General features: G+C 41.2%; 1 protein-coding gene across 1 annotated transcript; it reads left to right on the top strand.

Moving 5' to 3' along the window:
* Positions 1-248: 248 nt before the first annotated feature.
* Positions 249-21,504, top strand: LOC102294930 (neurexophilin-1). The gene is made up of 2 exons (XM_005921850.2): positions 249-860; positions 13,470-21,504. The coding sequence occupies exons 1-2, from the start codon at positions 804-806 to the stop codon at positions 14,241-14,243; spliced, it is 831 nt and encodes a 276-aa protein (XP_005921912.1). The 5' UTR covers positions 249-803; the 3' UTR covers positions 14,244-21,504.
* Positions 21,505-27,562: the final 6,058 nt, after the last annotated feature.

Consider the following 27,562-nt stretch of genomic DNA (forward strand, 5'->3'; position numbering starts at 1 on the left):
AAGGGAATGGAAAACACTCAAGCCCTCACACAAGTGGGACAGATGCTTATTGTTGTGTAACTACTGGATATTTAGGTTTATTGTAACTTATTTAATTATATGTTGGATCAACTGAGTAAAGAGAAGGTAACTGAAAGAGGGAGATGCTAGAGAGGTGGGAAGAAAGTGAGATAAGGGAGGGGGTAAGAGAGGGAAACAGAGATTGGAGACTGGAGAAAGAGGGGGACAGGCACAAACACATGGGTAGGGGAAGGGAGTGAGGTAGAGGCAGAGTGTGTGTGTGTGAGAGAGAGAGAACTGTTAAAACGTCTGTTTGCTCTTGCCAGTCTCAGCATCGCTCAGTTTCTGCAGGAGGCTGCAGCTCCATCCCTCCAGGATCTCCACTGGCACCAGTGACCAGATATGATCTACCCACCACCCTGTGCACCCGTTTAACTCTGAGCCGGAATCGCTTCATTTTTGCATGGATGATAACAGCCTTCCGCATGTTCATGGATTTCTCACACCATATGTAATCTGACTCAAACACGGGATTGGTGAGAAAAAAAGAAAAGACAGTAGAGTATCACTCCAAGTGGTTTCCTACGTTTTTTAGGTCTGTGGAAACAGCACTTTAGTCAGGCATGGGCATGGGACCGTGCGCCAGCCGAATGGGACCGGGTGCAGTAGGAAGAGCATCTTCCTGAAGGAGGAAAAGCCCGTCTTCGGGAGTTTGTTGTTCTTACCATTAACAATTTATATTCTTTTTTTTCTTTTTCTTTTTTTCCTGCCGGGGCAGGGGACTGTGGGTTTTACGCGCCGGAATGATGCGTCCCAACCGAGGCTTCATCCTGCTCCTCCTCAACGGAACCGCTTGTTTGGTAAGAAAAGAGTGGGAGTGTGCAAAAAGAAAAAAGAAAAAAGTCACACCGGGGTCTTTATGCATCTTTCTCCGAATTACCTCTAAATACCTTCTGCGTCAGAATATACCGTAGAGTACAAACTTCCAAACTCCGTGATATACGCTAATTAAAGGGGAAATGTTTGCGCAGACGTGCGTGGATAGCAACTGACAGCTTAGATTAATTTGATGGAAATGATAAATTACGAGACGTGCAGGTCATTTGTGCTTCTTACAAAGATGCAGAGATAATCCTCGACTGCTGCACGACAGCACTGTGTTGGCCGCAAACCAAATTCTGCTGATGTCTGGTTTGTTTTTTGTATCACTAGTAATTGTTAAGACAATAACATTCACTCTGACCCCGCTCGTCTCGGGTACGCCGGGCGCAGTGTCACTATTCTCGGGGGACACTCGTGCTGGCAGCGTGCGGAGCGCACCGTGCCATCGGTGTTTGTCACATATGTGTTTTACTCTGTGCGTCTTTGGAGCCGCTTCAGTCCTCAGCTCTGTAACACTGTCAACAAACACTACATGGCCATTAAAAAGTTATAGTGTTACAAATTTATGATTTACTCTATCAATTGAACTCCAAAATATCAAACGCAAAACTGTGAATCAACTGAGGAAAAGTTTATTTAACCTTCCGTGAAAACCAGGCGTTAAAAAAATGCATTATACACAAGATATAAGCCACATTTCAGCACTCTTTAAATTATGGCTTTGATTTGATATAAGCTGTAGCACCTTTACACTACAGGGCCATGCCCCAAGGTTCTTGTGTGTGAAACGGTACAGCAGAATCAGCAAGACAAAAGCTTGAATACTTTTTCATGTGAAAGATCCACAGTAAGATAAAAGCGCTGGTTTGTTTTTGTAGTCTTTGCTGTGAGAGCTCTTACCTTATTGAACGATGTGATTAAAGACTGAATTTATACAGTAGGTGAGGAGAAATTTATGAGATCTAATTCAGCAAATTAATGCTAAATTGATTCATACACAACACTCCTGCCAATGGATATGTAAACACTGAAGTTTCTGTAGCTTAAATAATACTTCCAGCATTGCATAACCTTACAGTTTAATTTGGATCACCCACTCCTCTTTCATGTGCGCTTCTAGATTTATTAAAAAGCAGCCTTTAATGAGAAGTCAGCTCTTAAATCGCATGAGAAAACTTGAAAACATCCTTCTGTTCGGAAACCCCTAGGCTAAAGGGAGCTCAGTCATCTCAGGGCCCAGGGAATGAGCCAGATCCCAAAAAAACCAAAAAAACATGAGTGACTGAAATACTGAAGTGAGGTTGAGTGGCTGTTCAACCCGTCTGTGACGGCATTCCTTCAAGGATGACCTTGTGGTTTTCATATTAAGGTATTATTCAGATACTCAGAATAAAGTGATAGCTCTTTTGAGGATCTGAGGTCTAACAGACATTGGTTTTAAGTGACTTAACATACTCAGTGATATTCTTGGCTGAGACGGAGCTCTTTCAACGGATTCTTCTGTTCTCTGTGAAATATGAGACCACACGCTGTCTTAAAATATGGGGGACGAGTGCCTTTTCAGCTGTTGTATAACTAGATACAAGAGTGGGGATAATAAGCTTAACACTCACTTGTTGTTTTGGTTCTGGAAGCGTTTTGTGAGCTGCAGGGCCGCAGCCTATTGTAACCCAGAAGGTCTGTGGCTAAATGATAATGACATTAATTAGAGCCTTTTTTTCTCCCTCTCGCCAGACCATGTATCTATGAAAAACGTACACGGCATCCCTCAGCAGGGAATCTTGGGTAATTCATTAGCCCTGTGACATTGATAAATTATGGAGCAATTAATAAATTAAGTAACTTTTTATTAAGTAATGGAGCAGTGATTAATAATTAAATGAGCCTGCTATGCATTAAAAATTTGATTTGGATGATTTCTGTTGTAATAGCGCTGCAATTTTCAGAGAGGGTTCAGTCTCAAGGGATCTTTTGCAAATGGCTACTAATACAGACGACTATTAACACAAGGTGCCACTCTGGTTGTTGTTTATGTGATGAATGATGTGTTTCAAATGTTAATTATTCCCTGAATTTGAATGAAGGGTTATGAATAATAAAAGCCATCTCAGTTGTATAATTGACTGCTTGAGAAATTATGTTTATTTTTGGCAGCAGTTGGAGTTATTTTTCATCAGTGAAGCTCAGCAATCTGACTGCATTTGTTTCACTAAACTAAATCGCTAGAGTGAATTTTCTCAAGATAGTCTGTTGAATACTTAGGATGAAAGTGAGTCAGCTCTAATGTGAAAATGTTTCGTTTTGGAAGGGCAAATAGACAGGTGTAGGCAGATGTAAGAATGAAAGAAAAGAGCTGGAATGAACCAAGATATTGGTGCTAAAAAAGGAGTCAGCTAAACATCTGCCTCAGAGGTTTATACCCCTAATTGACAGTCATCACAGATTCTGTGTGATTTTCACAGAATTACACATGTTAATCCACTTGTAATTACAAACGCAGCCGTGTGGATGAACCAGGGTTGATGGGATGAAATCTCAGACCAGCCAGTGAAACCTGGGAGGAGTGAGGTCAACGAGATGTGCAGCTCTCTCTTTCAACAATCTTAAGAACTATCAATAAAGGCATGAAGTGTCCTCGAAAAGGGCATTGAACTCTGATACTCCGGTGAGCTGCAGAATTTCTTCTCTGCAATTGTTTGAAGAACCTTGTGCTTTTAAATGCATTACTCGCATTCAACATGGCACATTTGTGTTATTTTAGACTTGAAAATGCAAACCTAACTATAATTTTACTGACAAGGAGAATTTCGTCTCTACAGTTCAGTAAATGGAGGTATTCAAAATGAGCTTTTTGTTAAGTAATTTTGTGCTGTAACCTTCATGTATTAAAAATCTCTGGGGGAACGTAGGCTTGACTATTTGTGAATCACAGATGCTCTTTCTCACCAGATTTTTCTGGAAAGGGTAGCCCCAGGTAGCCTTTCTGTGGCCGTGAGAGACAGAACCGCTTTATGCTCACACTGATTGCTTTCTGCACAGATGAAGACACTGGCCATCATGCTTGATAACTGAATTTCACTTCTGTAGCTGAGCACCGAATGTCACTTTTTACAAATTGAATTTCTGTGGAGACATTCACACATATTTCAAGGTCTACATGCCACACCGTTCCCTCTGCGTGTAAGTAATTTAAAAAAAAAGAAAAGAAAAGAAAATGTGACACTTTGAAGAATTCACACTGGGAAATTGGGAAGTAGTGCTGTTCTGTTTTCTCTTTCTTAACTTTTACTCACACCCTCCATTTGACTTTGCCATCAGCAAGGAAACACTCACTCAAGACGGCGCATCAATTAATAACAAATTGTGCTGTTACATTTAAAGCTGGAGAGCCAAAATCACTTCTGTGACAAAGACAAGATTTTACATCACAGAAGCATAACAGCACAAAAACTGAGACAACAAAAGACATTAAATCCAGGCAGCATTTGCTGTGTCTGAAACAGCAGAAGACAGCATGGTGCGACAAACGCACTCTGTGCAAACCTGAAGATTTGTGCATGTAGTTAAAGAGCAAAGGCTGCCTGACGCTAATTCTAACCACATCAGACTCCTCTCTCCATTCTGGTCTGTCACAAACTCTTAGATTCATGTTTCTTAGATACCTGTCCTCCTAGCAGGGTCACTGACCTTGTCCACCCAGATACATACCACCTCATCTTGCGAAACAAATAGAAGAAAACTCAGTCCGATGCTGCATACATTGCATGTAGTCACAAACGTGCACAGCCGCACCAGACCGAGCTCCGTTTTTTTCAGCCTTCCCGCTCTCGTCCTCTTTGCCATCGGTGTTGCAATCGGCACATCAGAGCTTATAAACTTTCACTCTGCGCCTCACATCCCACGCAGATGCTGGAAACACAAAAACTCATTCATAATTGTCAAATTTCTATCATAAGGGAAGGTCGGCTCTGTATCCATGCAAGCCGAGCAGTCTACTGTGCTGAGTGTATGTGCCGTATAGTTATGAATGTCATAACTGGGTGACGTGAAGAGGAAAATGATCATCTCATTGTATCTCTATCATCAGCAGGAGAAAATGCGCATCATGTTTTATCCATCAACGTAGAGGAAAATGACAATTCAGGTCATACCCTTCAAGCAAGCAGTAATTAAATAACCAGAAAAGTTTACTCAAATATCTAAACTTCAGTATCAATATGAGTCTTTTTTATTCAGGAAACTAAAAATCTAATGGACTTGTAGATAATAGTGTTTTTAGGCTTAACCACTTCCACATAATTCTTAATTCTGGGGTAATGATAGGAAGATAAGTTAAACAATATCCCCTTGTTACTGATGAAAACAACATTTCGAGTTTATTGTTATTACAGCATCAATCAGCTTCAGCGTTTATTTACATGAGCTTCTGGATCTAGCACTATTTGTATTTTTTCCAGATCATTTTGTAAAAAATATGCAGAGTACTTTATCTTTGCTAAGATTAGTGTCTTTTTATTAATAATGCATTTAGAAAAGTAATTGGTTTTCTCAGATAATTCGGGCATCCTTGAATATGGCTTAAATTTGATGTCTTTGCTTTTTGATTCTTATTCTCTTCTCGTCACTTTACCTGTGTGGCTCTGGCACTATTTTCCTCTTTGTTTCATTCGAACAAATTAAACAGCTAGGAGCAGTTGCAGAACATATAAACAACATATGACGCAGCAGCGGATGAGCAGTGCTGGACAATCTTTGTAGCCTATTGCCTGCAGGGTAAAACGGCTTGAGTTATGAACATGCACAGCATGTAGGACCCCAGAGGTGCACCTCCTCCACCATCCCCGACCACCCAGTGAGCCCCTCCCACAGGCTCCAGGCAGCCCCATAGCAGAGACCCAGACAGACAGAGAGAAAGCACACACCCTGACACACTGACAGCCCTTCATATTGAAGCGCCAAGCTGTCCTCAGACAGAATACGTTGTCTCCTCAAAACCAGCACAATTTACTGTGGCATTGCTTTCTAGGAGACTGCAGGGAAGACAGAGCAGACCCTGAAAGAATATCTGTAGGTTTGTCTACTGGTTCAGATAGTGAAGTGTGGATTACAGTGCACAGCTTAAAGAAAAATGACTCGTTGCCTCGGGTATAATGAGTGGGTGTAACTCCCCGGGGAGCCAGATAAAGATGCGCATGACTTTAACACAAAGGAATAACTAAGGATGGGAAAATCCATAACCGACATTTTAATTTCACAGAGCTTCTGCCTGAGCTAACAATAGTCAAAGTTGTTTGAATGTTTTCTGAAAATACAAACTGTTATAGGAAGTATCAATATAAAGTGAAGCTTTCATTGTTTTAAAATCTGTAGGCATCTCAGCAATAGCGGAAAAGGCAATATGGGACCAGGGGATTTGGGTTTATTTGAAAGGGGAACACTAGGCTGTCAGTGTAGTTTAACACTGAAGAAAACCAAAGCTTTCATGCTGACCTCATCATGGTGTTGCTTGAGCTGCCAGACCAGACTGAAACCAGTGTGCAGAAGCCCATTAATATTCTCATTTCTCTCAAAATCTGTAAACAGTCTGTTCTGCATGACTGACCATCTAGTATGCAGTTTACCAGCGTGCCGACCAGTGACGGTACAGTGATTTTCGGGGTCAGAGTGGTGCACATCTCCAGACAAGGCCTGCTGAGAGTCTATACATGGGGTTTCCAATTATAGGAAATGCACAGCCACGGGAATGCAGGAATAAATGGATAATGGGAATGTTTATGCAAAGCACATTGATTTCTGATTTTTTATTACATTGCTACATGAAACACCAATTTGAGGAGTTACACAGATTACACAAGCCATCTCAAAAGTGACACCTAACTGTCTATTAACTGCTTAAGCTAAGGTAATTTAATTAATCTATCCATTTTTTTCAATAAAAGAAACCAAAATTGATTTCTAGAGAGTTTTATCATGGTCAAATTATTTATATTTTACATTTACCATTTTATAGTTGCAGGACACTACATTAATGTTAACAACTGTCATTTGAGCAAGATATTATGTAAGAATGGTTTTAAAAAAAATGATAAAAATGACGGTTAAATGTTCAAATATGCAAATCATATTGAAGTAATGCACATACTTTTCCAAAACAGACATTTAAACATTGAACAAAGCCAGGTTCCCAATTCTTCTTGGCACATTAGAGTCAAAGGGTTTCATAGAGGTGCCTTTGGCAATTTCCTTTCATCACTTCATAAATGTAAAAATGCTCTCAGTTATCACCATGGTTGTAGGAGTAAAATATACCATGAAGCAGGCTCTTAATGATAAAAAAAAATGAACAAAACAAGAAAATTATCTTCATAGATAGATAGAATAAAGCTCTATCTACAGGGCTACTTTACCTATAGCATCTCTCCTTTAGAAACTGAATCGTGTTTCTGTTCCTCTGGTGACATTTCCAGATTGTGTCCAGTCCAGCTGAGATGGACTGCAGAGTGTCAAATGTCTTACAAGCAAGCACTTGCGATCACGTTTCCCCTTCCTGCTTACATTTGGTTTAATCAGTTAAAACACTGAAAAGTCTAAATTCAGCTAGAAGACTGCTGAGACGGCTGGAACTTCAGACATCCAAGTGTCTGACCTGTTTGTCATATGTAAATGAGGTTTACATATTCACTTTAGCAGCTTTATGTGTATGCCACTCGTAATGCCAGACAGAACCTCAAAGCAGTCGGCTAGGCACGCGCATTTACCATGCTAATGTGAACACATCTAGCCCACGTATAAATTAAATGACAGTGACCCAACATATTCTCAGTTCAACCACAGCTGTCCGCTAATGAGAGAATCCCAAGATTCAGTACCTTTTCAGAGCTACTATAAGTGTAAAAGGAGCCCATTCACACAGTTACACACTTTCTCAGCTGGGAGTTGCACAACTAAACCATTGTCTGATTTGGCCACTCAGCACCTCTCCACTGAAGCAATTTAACAGCCTCCCTCGGGAGCATATTAATGGTGGTTGTGCAGGAATGACAAAATTATTTTCATTTATATGGGTTCAAAAATTAACAGAAACTCTGTCGCACTGTATCAGACAACAGCCCTTAATAAAAAAGGGCATTTAACTGAGGGTTTTATGCCTCCATGAGACAATCCTGCAGTCCTCCCAGCCTTTACCAGACAGGTATGACTACTGTAGCAGTGGCTTTAATCAGCTGAGTCTCCCAGCCCTTGCTTTGGTCCCCACTCTGTGGGGAATAACTGGGGAGAAACCATCCCCTGCTGCCACTTTCCATCCTCCCTCGCACTGCCAACTTGTCGATATCTTATAATGTAAAAATTTGATAGCCAATTCAGAGTCTAGCTTCAGTCTGAGCATACAAAATGAGCCCAAGTCCTCTGGGACCGCACAAGTGAACATGTCCAAAATGGGCTGGAAAAAAGAAGGGTGGAGGATGCAGAAAGACAGAGTATGTTAGAAAAAATAGTTTCGAATAAAAACTATTCAGTGTATTGAGTTTGTTCACGTACCTCAGATCTTAGTTCCAGTGACCCCAGAGAAGCTGGAGTAAATTATTCATTAAGAGTCAAATGGCTTGTTTCTTGTGAAATTACCTTTCTCTCGCTCACCTCTTCTTGGATCTACACTAGCTAGAAGAATAATTAGTTATAAGGGCACAGCCATTTTCAGACTTTAATCATGTAACAGAGAAATCTCCTGCAGTGAGCATATTACATCTGGAGATGGGGAAAGGAGGCGTGGGTGGGGCGTGGGTAAGGTGGTAGTGTGGATGAAGCATTGACTAACACTTAAGAAATCTGAGCTGCCTCGGTCTTTAATTAAAAATTGATGTCATATTAGAGATGAATATTTCAACTCAACAGCCAGAGGAAAGTGGAGTGCTTATTGAACTTGTCAGCTCTGCAGGACAAGCACATGCTTAAGCCCCATCGGGTGGCCCCCACTGAAGGATTCAATCAATAAGTTTACTCTTTTCCTGCTCATGCATTCATATAACAGGCAAAGATACATATGTAAGCTGTATGTCAAAAAACTGACACACTACATTCAGCTCAGGTGTCCCAACAAAAGCTTCACATAAACCCTATGATGAACACTACCATGGCAATGCCATTTTAGCTAATAAGGCAATCCATTGCAATATTATCGTTCATTTTGACTGTTTGTTTCCCACTGATTGCATTTTTATTACATTTTGGTCCCTCCATTATAAAACATCTAATTCTTGAGCTGCAGAATGTGCCACTGTGTTCATGAGATCTGATGCTCAGCAGCAAGTGTACAGTCAATGGGATTTGAAGTGGTTTTAATGGGAACAAGTACATGCTGTGACCGAAAACAAAGCCTGAAGATCAGTGAGAGAAAAACGCACTGAAAACGCAACAAATTCTCATCTCAAAACGTAACATATGACGCCATATGACAAATTGTTGGTATGTTACGCAGTCGGAAACATGAGGAATGAAGCTACACATGTACATTCATTTTAGTTTCTCATCATTAATCGCTTTGGAAAACACTATCTAATATGATTAGGGATAAGATTATTATCAGGATTAAGGTTAGGCCTGGAATACACGGCTGGAACTTGTGTTACCGCCGGGAGTGTCATTCTATTGGATTCCATTCGCAATACGGCGCGTATCATGTCGACATGGAAGATTACCTTTCGCGTTCCTATGGGATGTCTCGGGACGTGACAAATCGTCGGTATGTTACACGCTGGGAATGAGAACGGTCTCGAAAACCAAGACAGTCTGCTGAAAGACAATAAGACGGGCGCAGTTAATGTAGTTTTGTTGCTACAACTCCTTTTTACAACAGTAGTTGATTTAATTATTTGATTTTTTGTTTTGAAAAAAATATCAGCAAAGGTACAAAACAGATGAAAATGCCAAATCCTCATTGAGAAGGAAAAAAAATGTGAAGTTGATTACCTAATCTGTTCACAATAGAGATGTGAAATCCACGTATCTCTTCATCTGTGAAGTATATTTTGCAGGATATCTCCAACAGTCACAAGTTACGTCAGAATGTGTAGACTACTTCTTAGAAACAGTGGTCTATCACCAGTCCCTTACTTCTGTGAGTTATGGCGGAGATTTTACTTAAGTCACCCCATGATCTCTGCGCTATATTATGGCAACAGAGTGTTTCTGTCACCAGGGGAAAGGGGTTAAAATGGTGTACCTGTCACAGTAACAGGCTGATTATTGCCTGTGGAGCAGCCAGGCTTCTGAGGATCGCTCCCCTACCATACGTCCTGCTGCTAGAGAGGCTTGGGGCCTGTGCTCACTGAGGCTGAATGACTCACAATTACCACAGCGACAGAGCCCGCAGCCACCTCCCATCCTCTCCAGCCGTTTCACTGACTCACTTAGTGCACATGACAAATGACAAAATCACCCCGAACCTCCACCCCCTCACTAAGACCCGACTGCCCATCGCCCACACTTTGCATACAGTATTAAAGCTGGGATACATCTTGCCAAGCTTCATGAAACAAAACAAACTTACTCTGAGAGAAACTTCTTCTGGTTTTTCAAAGCAACATTACACTATGTTACAATATATGGCTGGTTTATGTTGTAAATTTTAGGATGACCTAGTGAACAATAAGACTTTGGTATAGTGGCTACAGCCCTGGAACAAGTGTACATTTTCTAACTCTTTAAAACACTTTTTAAAATTTTATGAAACTGATCATTAAAAAAGGCAAGGTACTCACAGTGCATCGTCATCTGTTAGATTAGATTATAAATCTGAAAGCAAGTGGCTTATTTAAATACCCAAAGCAGATGGCATTTAGTGCTGGATTGTTAACAAAACAATGTTTTTGTTTCCCAAATATAAAAACATTCCCCTAAATTGAAGGAAAACGAAACTAATTTCAGTTATTCTACAATATCTTAAATCACAAGCTTCCTGTACTTTCATAGTTAAATGCAAAGGGGATAAGAATTGTAGCACTGCAATGTCATGTGCTACCATGTAATGTGTGACTTCATTTACCTTTAAGATACATCATTCAACAGTGAAACCACAAACAGTAGTATCCATTTACCGCCAAAAACACAACTCCAGTTAAAGGCATTGTGTTTGGACTGGTGCTCAGAGTGTGTTCTGTTACTCTAGTAATCATTGTCGCTCTAACTCAGGTTTTCTTCAGGGCCAAATTAAGCTTATTCTTCCATTTGCCTTTGACAATGATGCTGTACACTGGATCTGACACTTCCAGCAGTGCCAGACATTTAAATCTTCTGTTTAACAATAGCACAGCGTTTACTTCATCTCTACTCCTGCAGCCCAGCCTCTCTGACTCCCTAATGAAGACTGTGCAAAAGAGGGAAGGAGGAGGGATACTTTGCTTAATGTGTAAGCTACAACAAAGCATGTTGCAATATGTTTCTGCTCAGATACGAGCACTGGCACCATCTGAGAATTGCTGGCAAAGTGATGAGGATCTTAAAACAAATGGGCAGTTTCATAGAAACTGTAGGACACCGCAGGGGCTCTTGAGTGCTATCTGGGGAGGCAGGCAGATTGCTACCCTCTGTGCCCAGCAGCCATGGGCTCACTGAAGAAGAGAAATCAAACACAAACTAGTCCTTCAATAGGAGCCATGGGTAGTGGTATGTCATCAAAGTCATCCTGTCCAGCCTCAACTTTCTGGTCTAAAAAGAAAAAATGAGAGAAAAAGAAAAAAAAAACAAAGATATGTTTGAAAAGATTAAAATCAATAAGTCTAAGCGCTTTTGAATTTTGGTTCATTATTAATGAGTTTGGGATTCTCAAAGAAGCTATCTGTTTCAAGAGGAAGGAGTCTTTGTCAGGACTGTTATCGGCCCCCGTGGGGAGACTGAAGGATCTAAGCGGCAGTGTAGCGTAGCAGCAGACAGGTAACTAGAGCAGAGGGCATCTGGCCTGTAACAGCCCCATGGGAATAAAACCAGATTAAGGGAAAAATGGTGTCCTCTCATCTGAGTCCACACACCAGACCACAACCACATCAGTGGGAATCCTTTCAAGACAGTTGAAATGCGATACACGTTGTTATGAAAGGAAATACATGTTTTTAGAGAGACAGAAGAATCAATATCACTGACTAACTGCAGAGCAAGTGAACAAATCTGAGTGAGCTTGAAAAACCTGCATAAAATGGAATAAAAATGAGTCAGACTTAATAATCCTGACTAAGCCTGTATAAGGAAGCCCTGGCAGTCAAGACAGTAGATGGATCAGAGCACAGACAGAGATCCATGCATTATGCATCATTGTAAAATCTCTCTGGGTAGAGAGCACTCACACACACACACGCACGCACACACATACACAAACTTACCCCAGCGCTCGCATTTGCATCACTTATTGTTTGCATTTACCACAACTCAAAATTCACAGACGATGTGAGTGTGTGTTCCTTACTGTCAGATCCAAAGGACACAACAATTCTGGATACCTCCATGGCACATTAGACAGAAGCTACCTGTTAATAGATCATTACCATTGAATAATTACCCATTACTTTGCAAGCACATTCACACACTCATCACAAAGCTACTGCTGAGCACAGCAGCACTATGTTATCTCCCTCCTTCCTCTTCCCCTCCCTTCAGTTGATGTTAACATCTGACAGCTTTGTGTGTCTGCCGATACAGATTTTTTCTTTAATTAAAACACTGGAAGTCTTAATTGGACATTACACTTTATTCTCAGGCCCTACCGTTTGCCCACCTCCCCACCCTCAAACACTTTGATCCTCCAACCAAATGTTTCGAGGCCATAACAGCTTCGCCATGCACTCATACCAGAGTGCTTAAAAAGCAAAAAGCTCACTTTAAAAAAAGAAACATAGCTTTGTCTCTACTTTCCACTGACATTTTTCCTTTAGGATTTTAATACAAGGCAGAAAAAAATCTTTCCAGGTGGATTATCTTGCAATTTAGTTCTGGCGAAAATTAATTAATTAATTCTCAACTTGGAAAAAATACTTTATAACAGTTAGTATGAAGGCAAATACTTGTGCAAAAACTCCACTGATTGTTGTAAGAAACAACTTCAGGACACATTTCCTGATTGCAGCTCTTCATTGTTTCAAATCCTTTGCAGAAAAATATCCACTTTCACAAATATTGATTAAACTGTTCAAGAACTCAGGAGTCGCACATGCCACGTGAATTCATTTATGATGTGGATTTTGTGTTTGAATCTGTTCTTTGATCCCTCTGGCCTCCCAAGTAGCTGATGGAGCCTAGTGAGCTTAGGGAATTACACTGTCTCTGTGAGAACGTGACATAGGGGAGTATTTCTTTCTCAGCCAAGGTAAACAAAAGATTTTAATAATAGCACTACGTGTAAAGTTATATAAATATACATAAATAAAACATTGATAGAATGTCAGTTAAAATCTCTCGAGGTATGAACAGTAAATTAAGTATTGATCAAACTGTTAATTTGGTTTCTGTCTACATTTTTTTCTACCTTGCTAATAATTGCTTCTACCTTTTTTTCCCCTCTGTTTACCTTCTCTGATCCCCTCCTCCACAATACTCTCCAGGTGGCACTGAGTCAAGAAGATGACTCCTCAAACTCCAAGAGCTCCTCAGATGACTCCTCCCAGACAGTGGGCCTCCTGGGCGGGCAGGCTTCGCTCTCACCCCTGAGCCGCTGGATGCTACACAGTAAAAGCAGAGCTGCTAACGCCACCTCTCTGGAGCTGCCCTACCACTCTCCAGTCCCTTTCTCAAAGCAGGAGTTTTCAAAACAGGAGTTCTGGGAGATGTTGGGCAGTGATCTGCTCAAACCCGACGCCTCGAACCCCAGGGTCAAACGCCGACCAATTGTTAAAACCGGCAAGTTCAAGAAGATGTTTGGCTGGGGAGACTTCTATTCCAATATCAAGACAGTAAGGCTTAACCTGCTAATCACCGGCAAGATTGTGGATCACGGTAACGGCACATTCAGCGTCTACTTTCGACACAACTCCACAGGCCAGGGCAACATCTCAGTCAGCCTGGTACCACCTGTCAAGGCAGTAGAGTTTGACCTGGAGCGCCAGAGTGTGGTCTACCCCAAGGACTCCAAGATCTTCAACTGCCGCGTAGACTATGAGAAGGTGGATCGCCAAAAACGCACCTCGTTGTGCAACTATGACCCATCCAAGACCTGTTTCCAGGAGCAGATCCAGAGCCACGTGTCCTGGATTTGCTCCAAGCCTTTCAAGGTCATCTGTATCTATATTTCCTTCTACAGTACGGACTACCGCCTGGTGCAGAAGGTCTGCCCGGACTACAACTACCATAACGAGATGCCCTACCTGCCTTCGGGCTAGAGGACCTGTAGGCGGGGAGGAGAGGCAGGAGGAGAGAGGAAAAGGGGGATGAGTGGGAGTGACTGCAACTCGTGAGGAGGAAACCAAGGCTGTGAATGTCATAGCGGCAGCGAGACACTTTAAAAAAACCTCTCTGTAGCCTGACTGTTGTAAGATGTATAAACATATATGCAAAACATAAAGTACAGTATGCAGATAATGAGGCATTCGGAATGCTTAACTGCAGTATTCATTAACTGGACTGGTAGGGAAAAATCAAATACCGCCAACTTGCACATTCTTACCTCAGACCAGTTTCTATATGCCAACTTCTCGCCAGCTATTTCTCTCTTCCATTAAGTCATTTGTTAATGTTGTCTTAATGTCCTTTTAAACACCCTTTACAAAATTCTTCTTTTTCAAAGTCACAACGCAGTATTGTATCTTTGATATGATCCACTGGAGAGCTGAAGCAAAATCCAACTTTATTAATATGGTAAAGTTCCACACTGACTGAAACATACCACAGGGAACATAAATCATTTTTTTCTCATAAAGAGAAGATGAATGTAAAGTGTAACCAACCATAGGACCATTCAGGTTACACTCTCAGTCTTTTTAAAGGGCATATATTTAATGTGAGGGAACGTCCACCCCCAGAACAATGTTTAAAGTCCCATCTGCATTCTCTGATGCAGCCACCCTACCGTATCACTGATGTGTAGTCTTTACCTGCAAAATCTAATCATAATATATCCTTCAGTTACATTACCCCAGTTCAATAAAAGAGAAATAGGAGGTGGAGAGAGGAAAAATAATAAAATTTACAAAAAAAAGAAAAAAAAAAAAGAAAAGAAATTGCTCATTAAAGATTCAGGACTGGGGCTTAAGACAAGTTCAGTGTGAGGAAAATAACTAGATTCTGCATAGTGATAAAATTGGCCCTTCACTCTTAAGAGAGAAGGTAGGGGAGTGAAAGACGGGGAGATTCGGTGTGCTCTTTTAATTAAAGTGGAGAAGGAGACGTAGAGTATGCAGCGCCTTCTATTGTCCCCTCTGTATGAAAAAGATTACATTTTGTTGCCGTCAGGATTCCTGATTTCACGCCTTGATAACTTTGACTGTGTGAGGGAGATTGCTCTCTCACGACAAATACTGTGTTCACTAAAGTCAGCCCGTTATCTTGAATAAATGAAAATATTATCATAATAATTACATGTAATTTAATCTCCTTTAGAACTAATTATGGTTTCAATGAGAGGGCAAAATGTATTCCTGAAAATCAAGTCAGCGGGTAGGAGGATAAGAGGACGTTCAAAGGGATTGCTGTGTTTTTGTATGGCGGCAGAAGCCAAAACTCAGCCCAGAATTAACTGCTCTCATTAAGATAAATGGCCACTGGCTGGCCCATCTCATGTTACTCTCACAAACAATATCAGTGGAGAGCAGCCACAATGGAGCTATGAATTAAATAGGGTGACATGTTGTGTGCTGAGAGGTTACCACTGTCCTGTTTATGAGGACACAATGCCTTCTTGGTTCATTAACGATGAACAGTCACAAGACAGGTGTGAAGAGTCATTAAACAGTGATATAAGATAACCAGTTTGATGCTAATGTACTGTGACATCAGTGATGTAGCCAGATCTGTGCACACACACGTGTGACTGCAACTGCACAGCAATCTCGCAAGTGGACCCAAGCAGCAGTAAAGTCACCATGAAGCCGTCCTCCTGTGGGGGGTAGCATAAGGCCAGACATAAATGCATCGCTCTGGCTGCGCTTTATGAGCTTGGAGAGCAAGAGTAGGAGGTTAAAAAAAAAAATTCGTCAGCTAAAGATAGTAACAACGAGCTGTACATCTGCACGGATTTTTAGTTTAGAGTGGGGTGATTCTTCTCTATATGCAACACACAACCTGTGGCCCGGAGCAAATGTCAGCTGTGCACAAGCATGTCTGCAGGTGACAGATAGCTACACCACCCGCAGCCATTATAAATGGTGTTCATCTGTCTGAGTCAAACCTCTGTCTCCTTCTGCATGTTATTGTTTTATCTAAGCACATATTTCATAAATGCTTGGATGCCCTGCTTGTTGACAGCACACTTATCTGTCTGCTGTGCCTCTTATTCCATACGTTTCACAATCAACAATCACTGAAGGGATTTCCCTAAAGAGGCTCAATCAATCAGAGTTCCAACTATGTGAAAGCAAGCAGAGGCAGATTTTGATTCAGCCACATCACAGTTACAGTCTGAGCATCTTCTTCTTCTTTTTTTTGGAAAGCATTCACAGAATCCCAGTGGAACATTCAAAACAGGTTTGACAACAACTCAAACTATAGACCTGATACTTGTCTGAAAGTATACTTGTTGTCTTAAAGTCTTTTTCCTTGACTGGAGGAAGTTTCACCAGTTTAAAGTACATCCAGCAGCATGAAAGAACCACTGCCTTCTGCTCTGTTCATCCATTTCCTCACCCACCAGCTCTCTCTGCCCCTCTCCTCTCCAGACACCCGCATGTTACTCAGCCATGTGCCCCGCCGTCTTCATGCTGTTGTCTACTCCCCACGTGTGACCTGGCTGACTGGCTTCAGCCTCTGTACCCTCCCTTATCCTGAAGTTGAACCCTGCTGCGGGTAGTTCCTCACTACTGCCCTGCCTGCCCTCCAGCACACTGTGCTGAGCTGAGCTGGCTAATCTCTGCGAGCTTAGTGTCGAGCCAAGTGAACATCGGCAGCGAGAACTCCTGTCTCCCCTCTATCTGTTTCTCTCTATAGTTATATCCCATCAAACAAATGCGTGCGCACACACAGTCTTAATATGTGCTGGTTTAAGTATTTTCTTCTCTGCTGTTCAAAGCAGAGTTCTTACATAAACCCCTGGAATGTGAGGACGTGAAATCTCTTCGAGAGCACGCCATTGTAGTGCCCATCACAGATACGGCCCAGTAACCTTGATATTCCTCTCCTCGTGTCCCGCAGGGCATCTGGAGAGAAGTTGGATACTCATATATGAAGGAATCAAACTGGTCAACATGAGCCCTCAACACTGTACCATTATAGAAAATATCAAGGACACATGTTGGGCTACCCACTGAGAAGAAGCTCCTCACTCTGCTCCTTACCGATCCTCTGACATCTACAGCAATACTCTCACAGAGACTCCACCCTCTCCGCCTCTCCGGGGCGAGATAAAGAAAGGCTGCTTGGCAAAGCTGAAGAGAAAGTCATGTCGCTATGGGACGGTGTTGTTGGTGGCAGCAGCCTTATTGTTGACCCACCTGGTGCCAACAGATGTGGATTTTTTGGCCTTAGAGACTGCAAGACAACACTGATCCACACGACAAACATTAGTAACAAATTCAGACTGTCAAAAAAATAAATATACATATAAATAAATGGATAAATAACTAAATAAATATATATATATATATATATATATACATATATATATATAAAGAATATAAGTCCTCAGATCTGAATAAAGTTGTATTTAAATGTGGGTCATGAAGTGAAGGTTGTCTGTTTTACCTTTTTGTTGCTCATGGTTTTGTCATGTGGATGATATACTGTATGGATGAAATGATGGAATTTAATGTGGTTTTCAACATTTTAAAAATCAATAAAGTACACAGAAGTACTTGAGCCACTTCAGTTGTAGAGAAACAGGCTCCGGCATTAATATCTGGTTGTACTCTGTGTGTAGGAAGAGTGTGTCAACAATGCTGAAGTCTCTATTTTCTTGTATTTGCATACCCATACTGTGTGCCAAAGGCAAAGAAAAGATGTGACAAAAAATTTTGCCAAGGGCTCTTGCAGATTTATATGCAGAGAGAGAAAGAGGAAGAGGAAAAGAGAGTAAGGAGGAAAATGGGGTTGAGAGAGACCAAGGAAATATTTCAACTGGAGTGATGCATGAACATAACTTCATCCCCTAATTAGCCTCCTCTTTCGTTTTCCCCCCTCTCGTCTTTTTCGCTCTCAATTTCTTTGTTGTGCGTCTTCGCACTCCTCTTTCATTTTAAAATACAACTGACGGTACATTCATTCTACTTCTTAATGAAATCCCAGAGAACTGTTAATGAGGAGACAGGTTCAAATATTCGGCTCACAACATCCCTTTAAACACAATCGATTAAGGCATGGCTAGCGGCAAAGCCAGGCCCTCCACCCCATTCCCTCCTCACCTCTATGTTCCCATAAAAGAGCTGTGTGCCTCAGGATAACCTTGCCAGAAAGAATGAAAGGGAAGCAAATAAGTCAATGTGGATAGAAAAGAATAGCAACCTTATTTTAGAAGAAAGCAGCAATTGAGGTTAATTTTAAAACTTTGAGCAGAATACCGGGCCAAACAAGCACATGGACACATATGCAGCAGGATGTGCACGGACATATACGGGATGGAAAATTCAGGCAACAGTCACTGATAATACATATCAAAATTTTAGAACAAGTACAGATATTTTAGTTGTCTAAAGAGAAAAAAAACATCAAGAGTATTGCTTCTCAAAGAGGAAAGGGCATTTGAGCATGAGTAATGAGAAACTGGACGATAGTCAATTGAGAAAATAACTAGTCGCGGCACAGGGAGGTGGGAGAAGGCGTGCAAAGCTTAAAATGATAAATAGACATCCAGAAAATAACCTTGAGTTATGAAAACGTGTGTCTGGGGGGAAAGAAAAAACCCAGACAAAATATGAAACAAGAGACCAGGAATGAAGACAACGGGGAACGGCACACTTTGTTTTGAATAACAAGACTATCAGGTCTGCAATTTTATCCTGTGGAGTAACAATTATGAGTCATTTTACTTCATGACCGGTTACATCACAAAGTGTAGTATAAGTGTAATAATATCCACTCTGCTAGTGGATATTGCACCTTACGACATCATCCCTTACTAACAGTGTTGACAGAGCCGAAGCTCAGGCAGGACGCGCTCATTTCTTCACACTTTGAAATTATCAACAGGGATTAGATTAGTATACACGCATGCTGATACACAAAACCAGAGTACTACTGATGGTTCTGATTTTATCAGTCATCTGTTACTAATGTGTTCCTGGTTTCTCCTTGGCAACACTCACATCAGTCTGTAAATGGTAGAATGAGACTAATTTTCTCAGAATATCGCATTGGTTGTTTTTAATATTTTTTTAAATAATTTTAATGTCTTTATTTCCCCCAGGATCTCTTTTAATATCAAATGGACTTGATGGTTTTTTCACCCTAAGAAAAAACTAATCTGATGAAAAAAACATGCAAGGGTTGTAAATATGTTTCATTTTAAAAAGACCATGTCTTGAATTCTGTATGAACACCCTCGCCCACCATTTGAGTGCCTGTAATCTTGTCTTACATCATGTTGGCGACCACAACTGCAGATCTTATAGAAACTGATTAGAGCTTTTGTTACCTGGATACCAACTCCATCCAGATGCAATTTATCATCATGTATTACCTCGCTGCACTTGCTGAATTTAAATGCACTTGATGTTCTTTGATATTCTGGACTGCATGCTGGGGTGGTCATGGTCATGCTTTTACTACGGGCAGAAATGTAAAATGCAAATGTACACACGCACTCCTTTTATGCTAAGGAACACACACACACACGCATTCACATAAAGCAGTTTCATGCCCCAGCATCCTAATAGTCTCTGTGCACTGCTATGCCAATCATGTAACCCCAGGTAGAGTGGACAAGCGGGTAGACCAAGTCTGAGCATCATGGGAGACAGGGTACATCAGACAAGGACAAATACAAGATCAGCCACTCAACACCCCAAGCTCCTTTCATGAGGGAGAACTACAGCTCCCCATCTGCAATTCAGTGTAAGTCTACACAGGACTGGACATACAATACAGGGCAAACACGCTCAACAGAGGCCAGAGAAGAGGCTGGAAGATTATAGTGTAGTGAAGGGGTTGAGGAAACAGCGGGGGGGTAGTTGAGAATGTGAAAGCTTGTTGCGAAAAAAGCACAGATGGCCTAAGGCTACAACATGGTGGGAGGAGGAAAGAATAACTGAATAAACTAATTAGAAGGGCAAAATTTCACACACACCTCCATCGAGTCAGCACTCCTTATTTTCCCTTGAAAAATATGTTTTAGCTATAAATCATTATTATGCAAAGAAAATAAGGCTTTAAGCTGGAAATGCAATAATCAAAGCTCAGGTTTTTACACTTGATTGCATTGTGTAACACAATAACACAGAAGTTTGGGTTGCGGTGGGCGACAGCAGATAGCTTCACACGTCGATGTCAACACGGAAATGCAAGCTGTGCATCTGTGTCATGCAATGTGGCGGTATTAGCTGAAGGCCACGAGGAAGACATTAGGGCCATGATCTCTGTATTAGCCTGAGAAGAGGACACTTCCACTTAACTGAAGGAAGCGTTAGAGAGGAGGGATGATTTAAATTCAGTGACAATGCTTTAAATACCAGCCAGGGATCACAGTTGTGCCCTTTGGCAAAGTAATTATTCACTCCCTTAGAAGACGATCAGGTGTGGATGTGCGGTCGTGCATGCGCACGTGCTTTTGGCGGGGAGTGCGCCAGCATCTGTCTGTGTGCGTGTGTGTGTTCGAGTGAACTGTGAGGCAGCGAAGGAGGTGTGAAATGCTACAGTTTCTCCTCTTTTCATGTAACTGAGAAGTGTTTATGCCAAAGTCTTCAGAGGAGAGAAAAGGGGTGTTCAACTACCGGCTCGATATCAGGTGAAAACCGTGAGAAGGAAAAAGGAGGGAGACATAAAACAAGAGTTATTAAAGGTTAGCTTTCCACCTCTCCATCACTGTCTCTTGCCAGCCTGCTGTCCTCCCGTCCATTATTTTTCTTCCTTCATAACCTTCAACCACAGCCATCCAGATCTCAGAGGGAGGAGCTCTTTCCTGCTGAAGCAAGACAGAGGCCCAGCCCAGGGGCTGAAGTGATGAGACTCATTCAGAAACTGTCCTTCAAAAACTGTAGTCTGATGGATTTTTTTTTTTTTTCGTTTTGTTGTGTTTCTGCTTCTAGATTTCCTAACACATCTTCAGTCCTTTCCTCCTGGCAATGCTTCATCTCCCTAAAGCTCCATCCACTGCTCCTAAGTTATCAAGTAGCCTCAACACACACACAGCCACACTCAGATATCTGCGGGTGTGTTTCTGCTGACAGTCTAGCCCTTTGTACTGCAGGGCTGTTGTTTGATAAGTCAAACACATAGTTAGGGGCCATGAAGCTTCTCGTTATCTACCCACCCCCCTCCCCCCGCGCACACACGTATACACATGCAGACACACATACAAAGTAATTTCCCTTCTCAGGCTTGTCATGGTAACAGTGTAAAAAAACCCAGTAAAAATACAGTACAATGTATAAATGTGAAGGAATTTTCCGTATTAGTTATTAATTAACTTCTGCAACGCTTTGTGTGAGCAAGGAGGGAAAAGTACCAGCGAGGGCAGCCATCACACTGACAGGGTTCATTTGGATTTTACTCTGGAGCTTGAGAAACCGCCTTCATATTTCTGTGGTAAATTAAAGCTCATAGTTTATTTTATTATAAGAATGTTTTCCAAAAGAAGTCAAAGAGGAGGTACTGGTCCGTGTGTGGGCTTCCGGTAAACTTTGATGTTTTGGACATTGAAGAGAATGGCAACCTCAACATCGAAGTTTACCGGAAGCCCTCTTTGACTCCCATCACCCTCTGGAACACAAACTTGGAGTAATTAGGACCCTACACCACCGGGCAGAACATGTTCCCTCTAAGCCTGAAGGAAAAAAGAAGGAACACACACATGTAAAGGAAGCTCTTAAAACATGCGGTTATCCTAACTGGGTGTTTATAAAGTCAGCAAAGAGGCACAGAAAAGAAGATCAGACACCAGCGAGGTAGGATAAGAAAGACAGATGCAACAACATTGTCATCCCCTATGTAGCCGGTTAATCAGAAAAACTCAGGAGAGTTTTCTCCAAGCACGACATCCCGGTGCATTTTAGACCCAGCAACACACTCAGACAAAAACTGGTTCACCCGAAAGACAAAACTCCAAAACACAAACTTAACAATGTGGTGTATGCTGTACAGTGTAGCGAGGAATGCCCAGACCTCTACATTGGAGAGACCAAACAGCCACTTCACAAGCGCATGGCACAACATAGAAGAGCCACCTCCACAGGACAAGACTCAGCAGTCCATCTGCATCTTAAGGATAAAGGACACTCTTTAGAGGATGCCAATGTTCACATTTTGGACAGAGAGGACAGATGGTTTGAAAGAGGAGTGAAAGAAGCCATCTATGTCCACTGTGAGCGACCATCTTTGAACAGAGGCGGTGGTTTACGACACCAACTGTCTGCCATCTATAATCCAGTTTTGAGTTCCTTCCCCAGACGCCTTAATGCCCACTCACATCCTGGGCCATCTGATCTCAGGAAATCGCATGATAAGGTGGGGCCAGGTTTCACAATGAGCTCACCCGAAACCCTGGCTGATTGGGACCCACACCCATTTTCACACCTTGGCTCAGGTGATTAGAGGATCATCAGGGAGCCCTTTTGTCCCTCTACTGAATAAATCCTGACCGGGTTCAACAGTTGAGATGGAGGAGCAAAAAATGTTTTTCTTTAAACTTGATGCGCTGAACATTCAGACCTCAGGCTGCATTCAGGACTTCATCGCACTGGTACATGAAGAGAGGTACCAAGAACACGTGTGCACACATGTACAAACACACAGTGTCTCACTTTGTGCTTGCTCTTCCCCTATCCCCAGGTGTCACTTAGTCTTGTGTTATCACTGTCTTATTCGTTGTGATTTAGAGTTTGTTACACAAGTCGAGGTTTTTGCTTGGGAAATAACCGTGACCTTGTTTTCAGAGACTTCTCAAACATTTTATGGTCGTGAAATATGTCAAACCTTTCTCCCCTCCCTACAGTTTAACAGCTGAGAGCATAGCGGAGAAAAGATGTGCACTGAGAATTTTGAACTAGGACATTTAAGCATGGTCACCGCTAAGGATTTTTGGACACAGGTGCGATTCATATAGCACCACTTAACAGTCAATAAATCTTGTCTCAAGGCACTTTATATGGTAAGGTAAAGACACTACAGTGTTAATGTAGAACAACTGTTCGCTCGGATCCATTGATGAAGTGAGTTTGGTAATCAAAAGTGAGTTTTTGGCCATAACTGACTACATGTGAATACAATATCATGGAATGAACAGACAATCTGGCTGAGGCAAAACAACCACACCTCTAGCTTAAAGGTACTCTGGATATTGTTAAATGTGAAAATATTGTTACATTTCTTTGTTAGGTATCCTGTTTGAAGAAAACACTCTGGAGCCACTTGAATGCATGTATATGAACACATTTACATAAGGACAAACTGACTTCAAGGAAAACAAAAATGCTCAGATTTTAAAGTTTTTGAGTTATGTTGCTCATGTATTAGCTGTGTAGTCATTTCATGATGAGATGGATGCTGTCATTATATTTTAGTGTAGTTTCTGAGTCGAAGAGGATAGAATAAAAGGATATTTAACATAACTAAGCACAGATTATTTTAAATGTAAGAATTTTTGAGTAAAGGGTGTATTAGGTTTTAATTGCATTGAAATGTATGAGTAAGAATATAAAGAAGTATATTTAATGAGTTACATTACCGTGTGAGAAGTGCCTGTAAATGGTAATATAAACAGAATTTTCCATTTTACCATTTATGAAAAAGTCTGTGAATTTACGTAAAAAAACAATGTCCTGGCAGAAAATTAACAGGAGATTTTCTGTTTTTCTACAGATTTGTTTTTAAATAATGATAATTCAACATCAGCTCAGTTCATCACAAACCCAATGACGTGCATATTCAGCTGCAGACAACACACAGCACTTAATCAGCCTTCATTTGCCTCCTTTTCTGTTTAATATATGACCATGTGTCCTCTTGTTTAGAAAAGAGGAATTCTGTTTAAACAGTTTTGCCTATCACCTCTTCCTAACAACAGCATGTCCTCCTGCAATAAGCAGGAGCCATTTTAACTGGCATGTACAGGCATGTTAAAACAATGAGGCTCCTCACCAGAAACAAGATGTACTAACAGTAGTTTCACCTCAAGATTTTCCTTACAGAAATAGCAAGAAATCCTATAACAGCATTTTTTCCCCTACAAAACCAAAAAGTCTGGTCCTAAAGCCTCTGTAAAGTATCTGGAAAAAAACTTTTTTTGCTGCAAAGACCTCATTTTATTACACTGAATGAAGTGAAATTGGTGACTGGGCTTTGCCATTTACTACTCAGTAAAAAGAGAAAGCTGCAAGAGCAGGATCATTGCAGGAAGGTAATTGGAAGACTAGACTTTAACGTGACCTCTCAATGACAATGGACGGTCATGCAGTAAGTCGCAGTCTGACATTTTAACAAATTATAAGGGGATCAAAGCACACAGTTGATTAATTATTTCATATATAGTGCTAGAACATCTGAAATGCTGGTCAAAAAGAGCAACAATTAGACAGCACCTTTACAGCTTCTCTGGTGGGTATCATCTAAAAGTGGTGGGAGAATAATTTATATTCTTTACTTAAGTAAAAGCGGCTAAATTAAAATGAGAAAGAAAGAAATAAGACTTTCATGTTCCAAGCCTTACTTAAACCTCCATTAATCAAACCTTGTCCACTTAGGGCCATTGCAATATGTTGCAAACAAATTATTACCTTAACCTCACGGTGCAGAAACTAGCAAACACTGTCTGAATCCAGTTACAAACAAGTAGAGGCCTATTTTTGCCCTCTGGATGAAATAAACAAGGCATTCATTTTTATTTTATTTTTATTTGTGCTCTGCTGCTTCCTGGGTAAAATTTTTGACTAACTTCCTCGTTCTTTTTAATGCTGCTAAGGGGGTGAGATTGTGCAGTTTACAGTTAAGCAGCTTTGAATGGTTATCTGATTACCTTTAGATGTTGCCACAGACTGTATATAAAGGATGGACTTAGGCTAAAAAAAACCCGCATTCTATTAGATGGCCAGCAGGGGGAGACTGCTCTTGATTCGTAAATATTTATCTGTTGTGTTTAAAGTCTTGTTTGCTAGTCTTATTAAATACATACATTTTGTAAATTATGATTTCCTTTACTGTAATCAATATATTATACCATTCAGGACCGCTAACATGGGTCACTTCAGACTGTAGAAATAGATATGACTGTGGACTTCTTCTTAAACTACAGTTCTTTGGAGCAGTTTTGGAGCTCCTGTGATTATAAATCATACAGATTTCACCTGTGACAGTTAATCAGAACAGTAAACAGCTTGGTTCAGTTCAGCAGTTTTGATTTCCTTCTTTAATTAACAATGCAGCTATAAAAGAAGAAAATAGCTAAAAGTTTAATTTTGCCTCTAAAACATAGTGAAAGAGTGGAAAAAATACAACTGTTGTATTCTAGTAATTATTAGGTGACCTTCACCAAACTGTGCTCCAGAAGAGTCAGTCGTATACAAATGATTCATCGCACAAATTTCTAATGTGCACAAACACACTGTAATCAATATGCATGGTCTATCTTCCACTTAAAAGTATTTACAGCTGAAGTAGCATTGCCATCGTCTCTGTTCTCAAAGGGTGCTCTCTATAATGTGCTGACATGCTCATTTCAGTGATAGATATCTCTATTCAGCAAATAATTTTTGCTCATTACCTGTAGAACAATGTCTCCTGTACCTTCTCAGACCCCTACTTAAAACAAAATTATGTTTTGACACCAAGTCAGTGCACAAGTCCTAAAATCTTCTGAGTAGCTCACGATTTTATGATGCACCTTTTATCATCCTGTCATGTGTGCAAAGTATGACCTCATCAAGAGATCGCTGTGCAATTGTTGACGTTAGCTAGAAAACACTGCCATCGGGGAACAACAGTGCACCAGGGAGATGATGTCTTTTGCCTTATATTCCTGTAATATGATGACCTTCACCTTAAAGACTGTAGTATACAACTGAAACTTTTTAAAAACAATTAAATTATTGAGGCTGTATGGGCAAAGGGATTCTAATTCATCGCTGGATGCCTCCTGCATTATGGTGTCTTTTGAGACACATACACACAATATTTTCTACTGTGAGATTTTATAGAAAGAAAGGTGGATACATGGATAGATGGATGTGCACACTAGCACATGATAGAGATGTAAGGGTAAGACAATTCCTTTCACGCAGTGGGATTTTTTTTTTTTTTTTTGCTGGATCAAACAAGTCAGACGATTGGAATTATGAGCAGGGTCAGTGCTCCAGATGAAACAGCAAGCCTCTTCTCTCCCACTAAATTCACTTTCCACCTATCCTCACCCTGCCTCTGTCCTTGACTCCTCTTGACCCTTCAAATTCGTGGGGAATTGAGTTATTTGGTGGTTCAGCTATCACCCTGCAGCCATACCTTTAAAAGTCGACCTTCGCCTCCTGCAAACATGATAACCTGAGCACCGGCTTATTGATGAAGGTTCTTTAACATGGTTCTTTTGTCTCTGCCTGGGGCGTAAGGAAATAAATCAACCTTACCAGTGTCTTTTTAATCCTCTTCCTATATCTCTAGAACACAGAGAGAGCTGACAGTTACCTGGGTTCAGGGGCAAAGGGCTTCCATGGTCACTGTGTATACACATTGTGACATGTCACTGCAGAAAACTGACACATAATCTGATGTACAGCTCGCAGAAATGTCCGATTGGGGCTGAAGGTGTGCTGCTCTCTCGCGAGTCCCTCTATCATTATTTGTATTCCACAGAAGGAAATAATCAGGTCACTTTTGAGGCAGATGACTACAATTGCGAGCACACATACACAAATCCAAATGTCTATCCATCTAAACACACAGGCATCCGAGTCCTAAGACTGTTAACATTTGCCAGGGACTGATAAGGCAGCAGTGGACTGTGGGTGGAGATTTACGGAGGAAGGGGAGGGTGATTGTGGGAGGGAGGTGTTTGGGTGATGTGGGGGAGGGCAGCACAGGACGAGGGCGGGAAAGTGGATGTTTTATGAGGCCCTTAACATTTACTTCCCCAGCGTTTCAATCCGCCGTGTCTATTAAGGAAGGCTGCTCCTCCTACGTGTTCCCCATCCATCAAAGACCGAGAGACACGAGGCCCCACACTGACGGACAGCTCGATATGATGGAGCGAGAGAAAGTCGACATAAGGCAATGGAGGGAGAGAAAGTGAAAATACTGAGAAATGAGGGAGGAAGAAAATGAGAAAAAGGGGTCAGAAAAGTGGAATGTAACTGAAAACAGCAGAGAGAATGGAGACGGAGAAAATGGTCGAAGATGAGTTCCATGCAAACAGCTGAAG

Source organism: Haplochromis burtoni, unplaced genomic scaffold, assembly GCF_018398535.1.
Source record: "Haplochromis burtoni strain Fernald_Lab_line unplaced genomic scaffold, NCSU_Asbu1 Contig_52, whole genome shotgun sequence".
In the NCBI taxonomy this organism is placed as follows: domain Eukaryota; kingdom Metazoa; phylum Chordata; class Actinopteri; order Cichliformes; family Cichlidae; genus Haplochromis; species Haplochromis burtoni.

Bases quoted from the DNA above. Each gene is read 5' to 3' on its own strand.
- LOC102294930 (XM_005921850.2), top strand. From the start codon at position 804: ATGATGCGTCCCAACCGAGGCTTCATCCTGCTCCTCCTCAACGGAACC. The intron at 861-13,469 runs GTAAGAAAAGAG...AATACTCTCCAG, and splicing joins TCAACGGAACCGCTTGTTTG to GTGGCACTGAGTCAAGAAGA.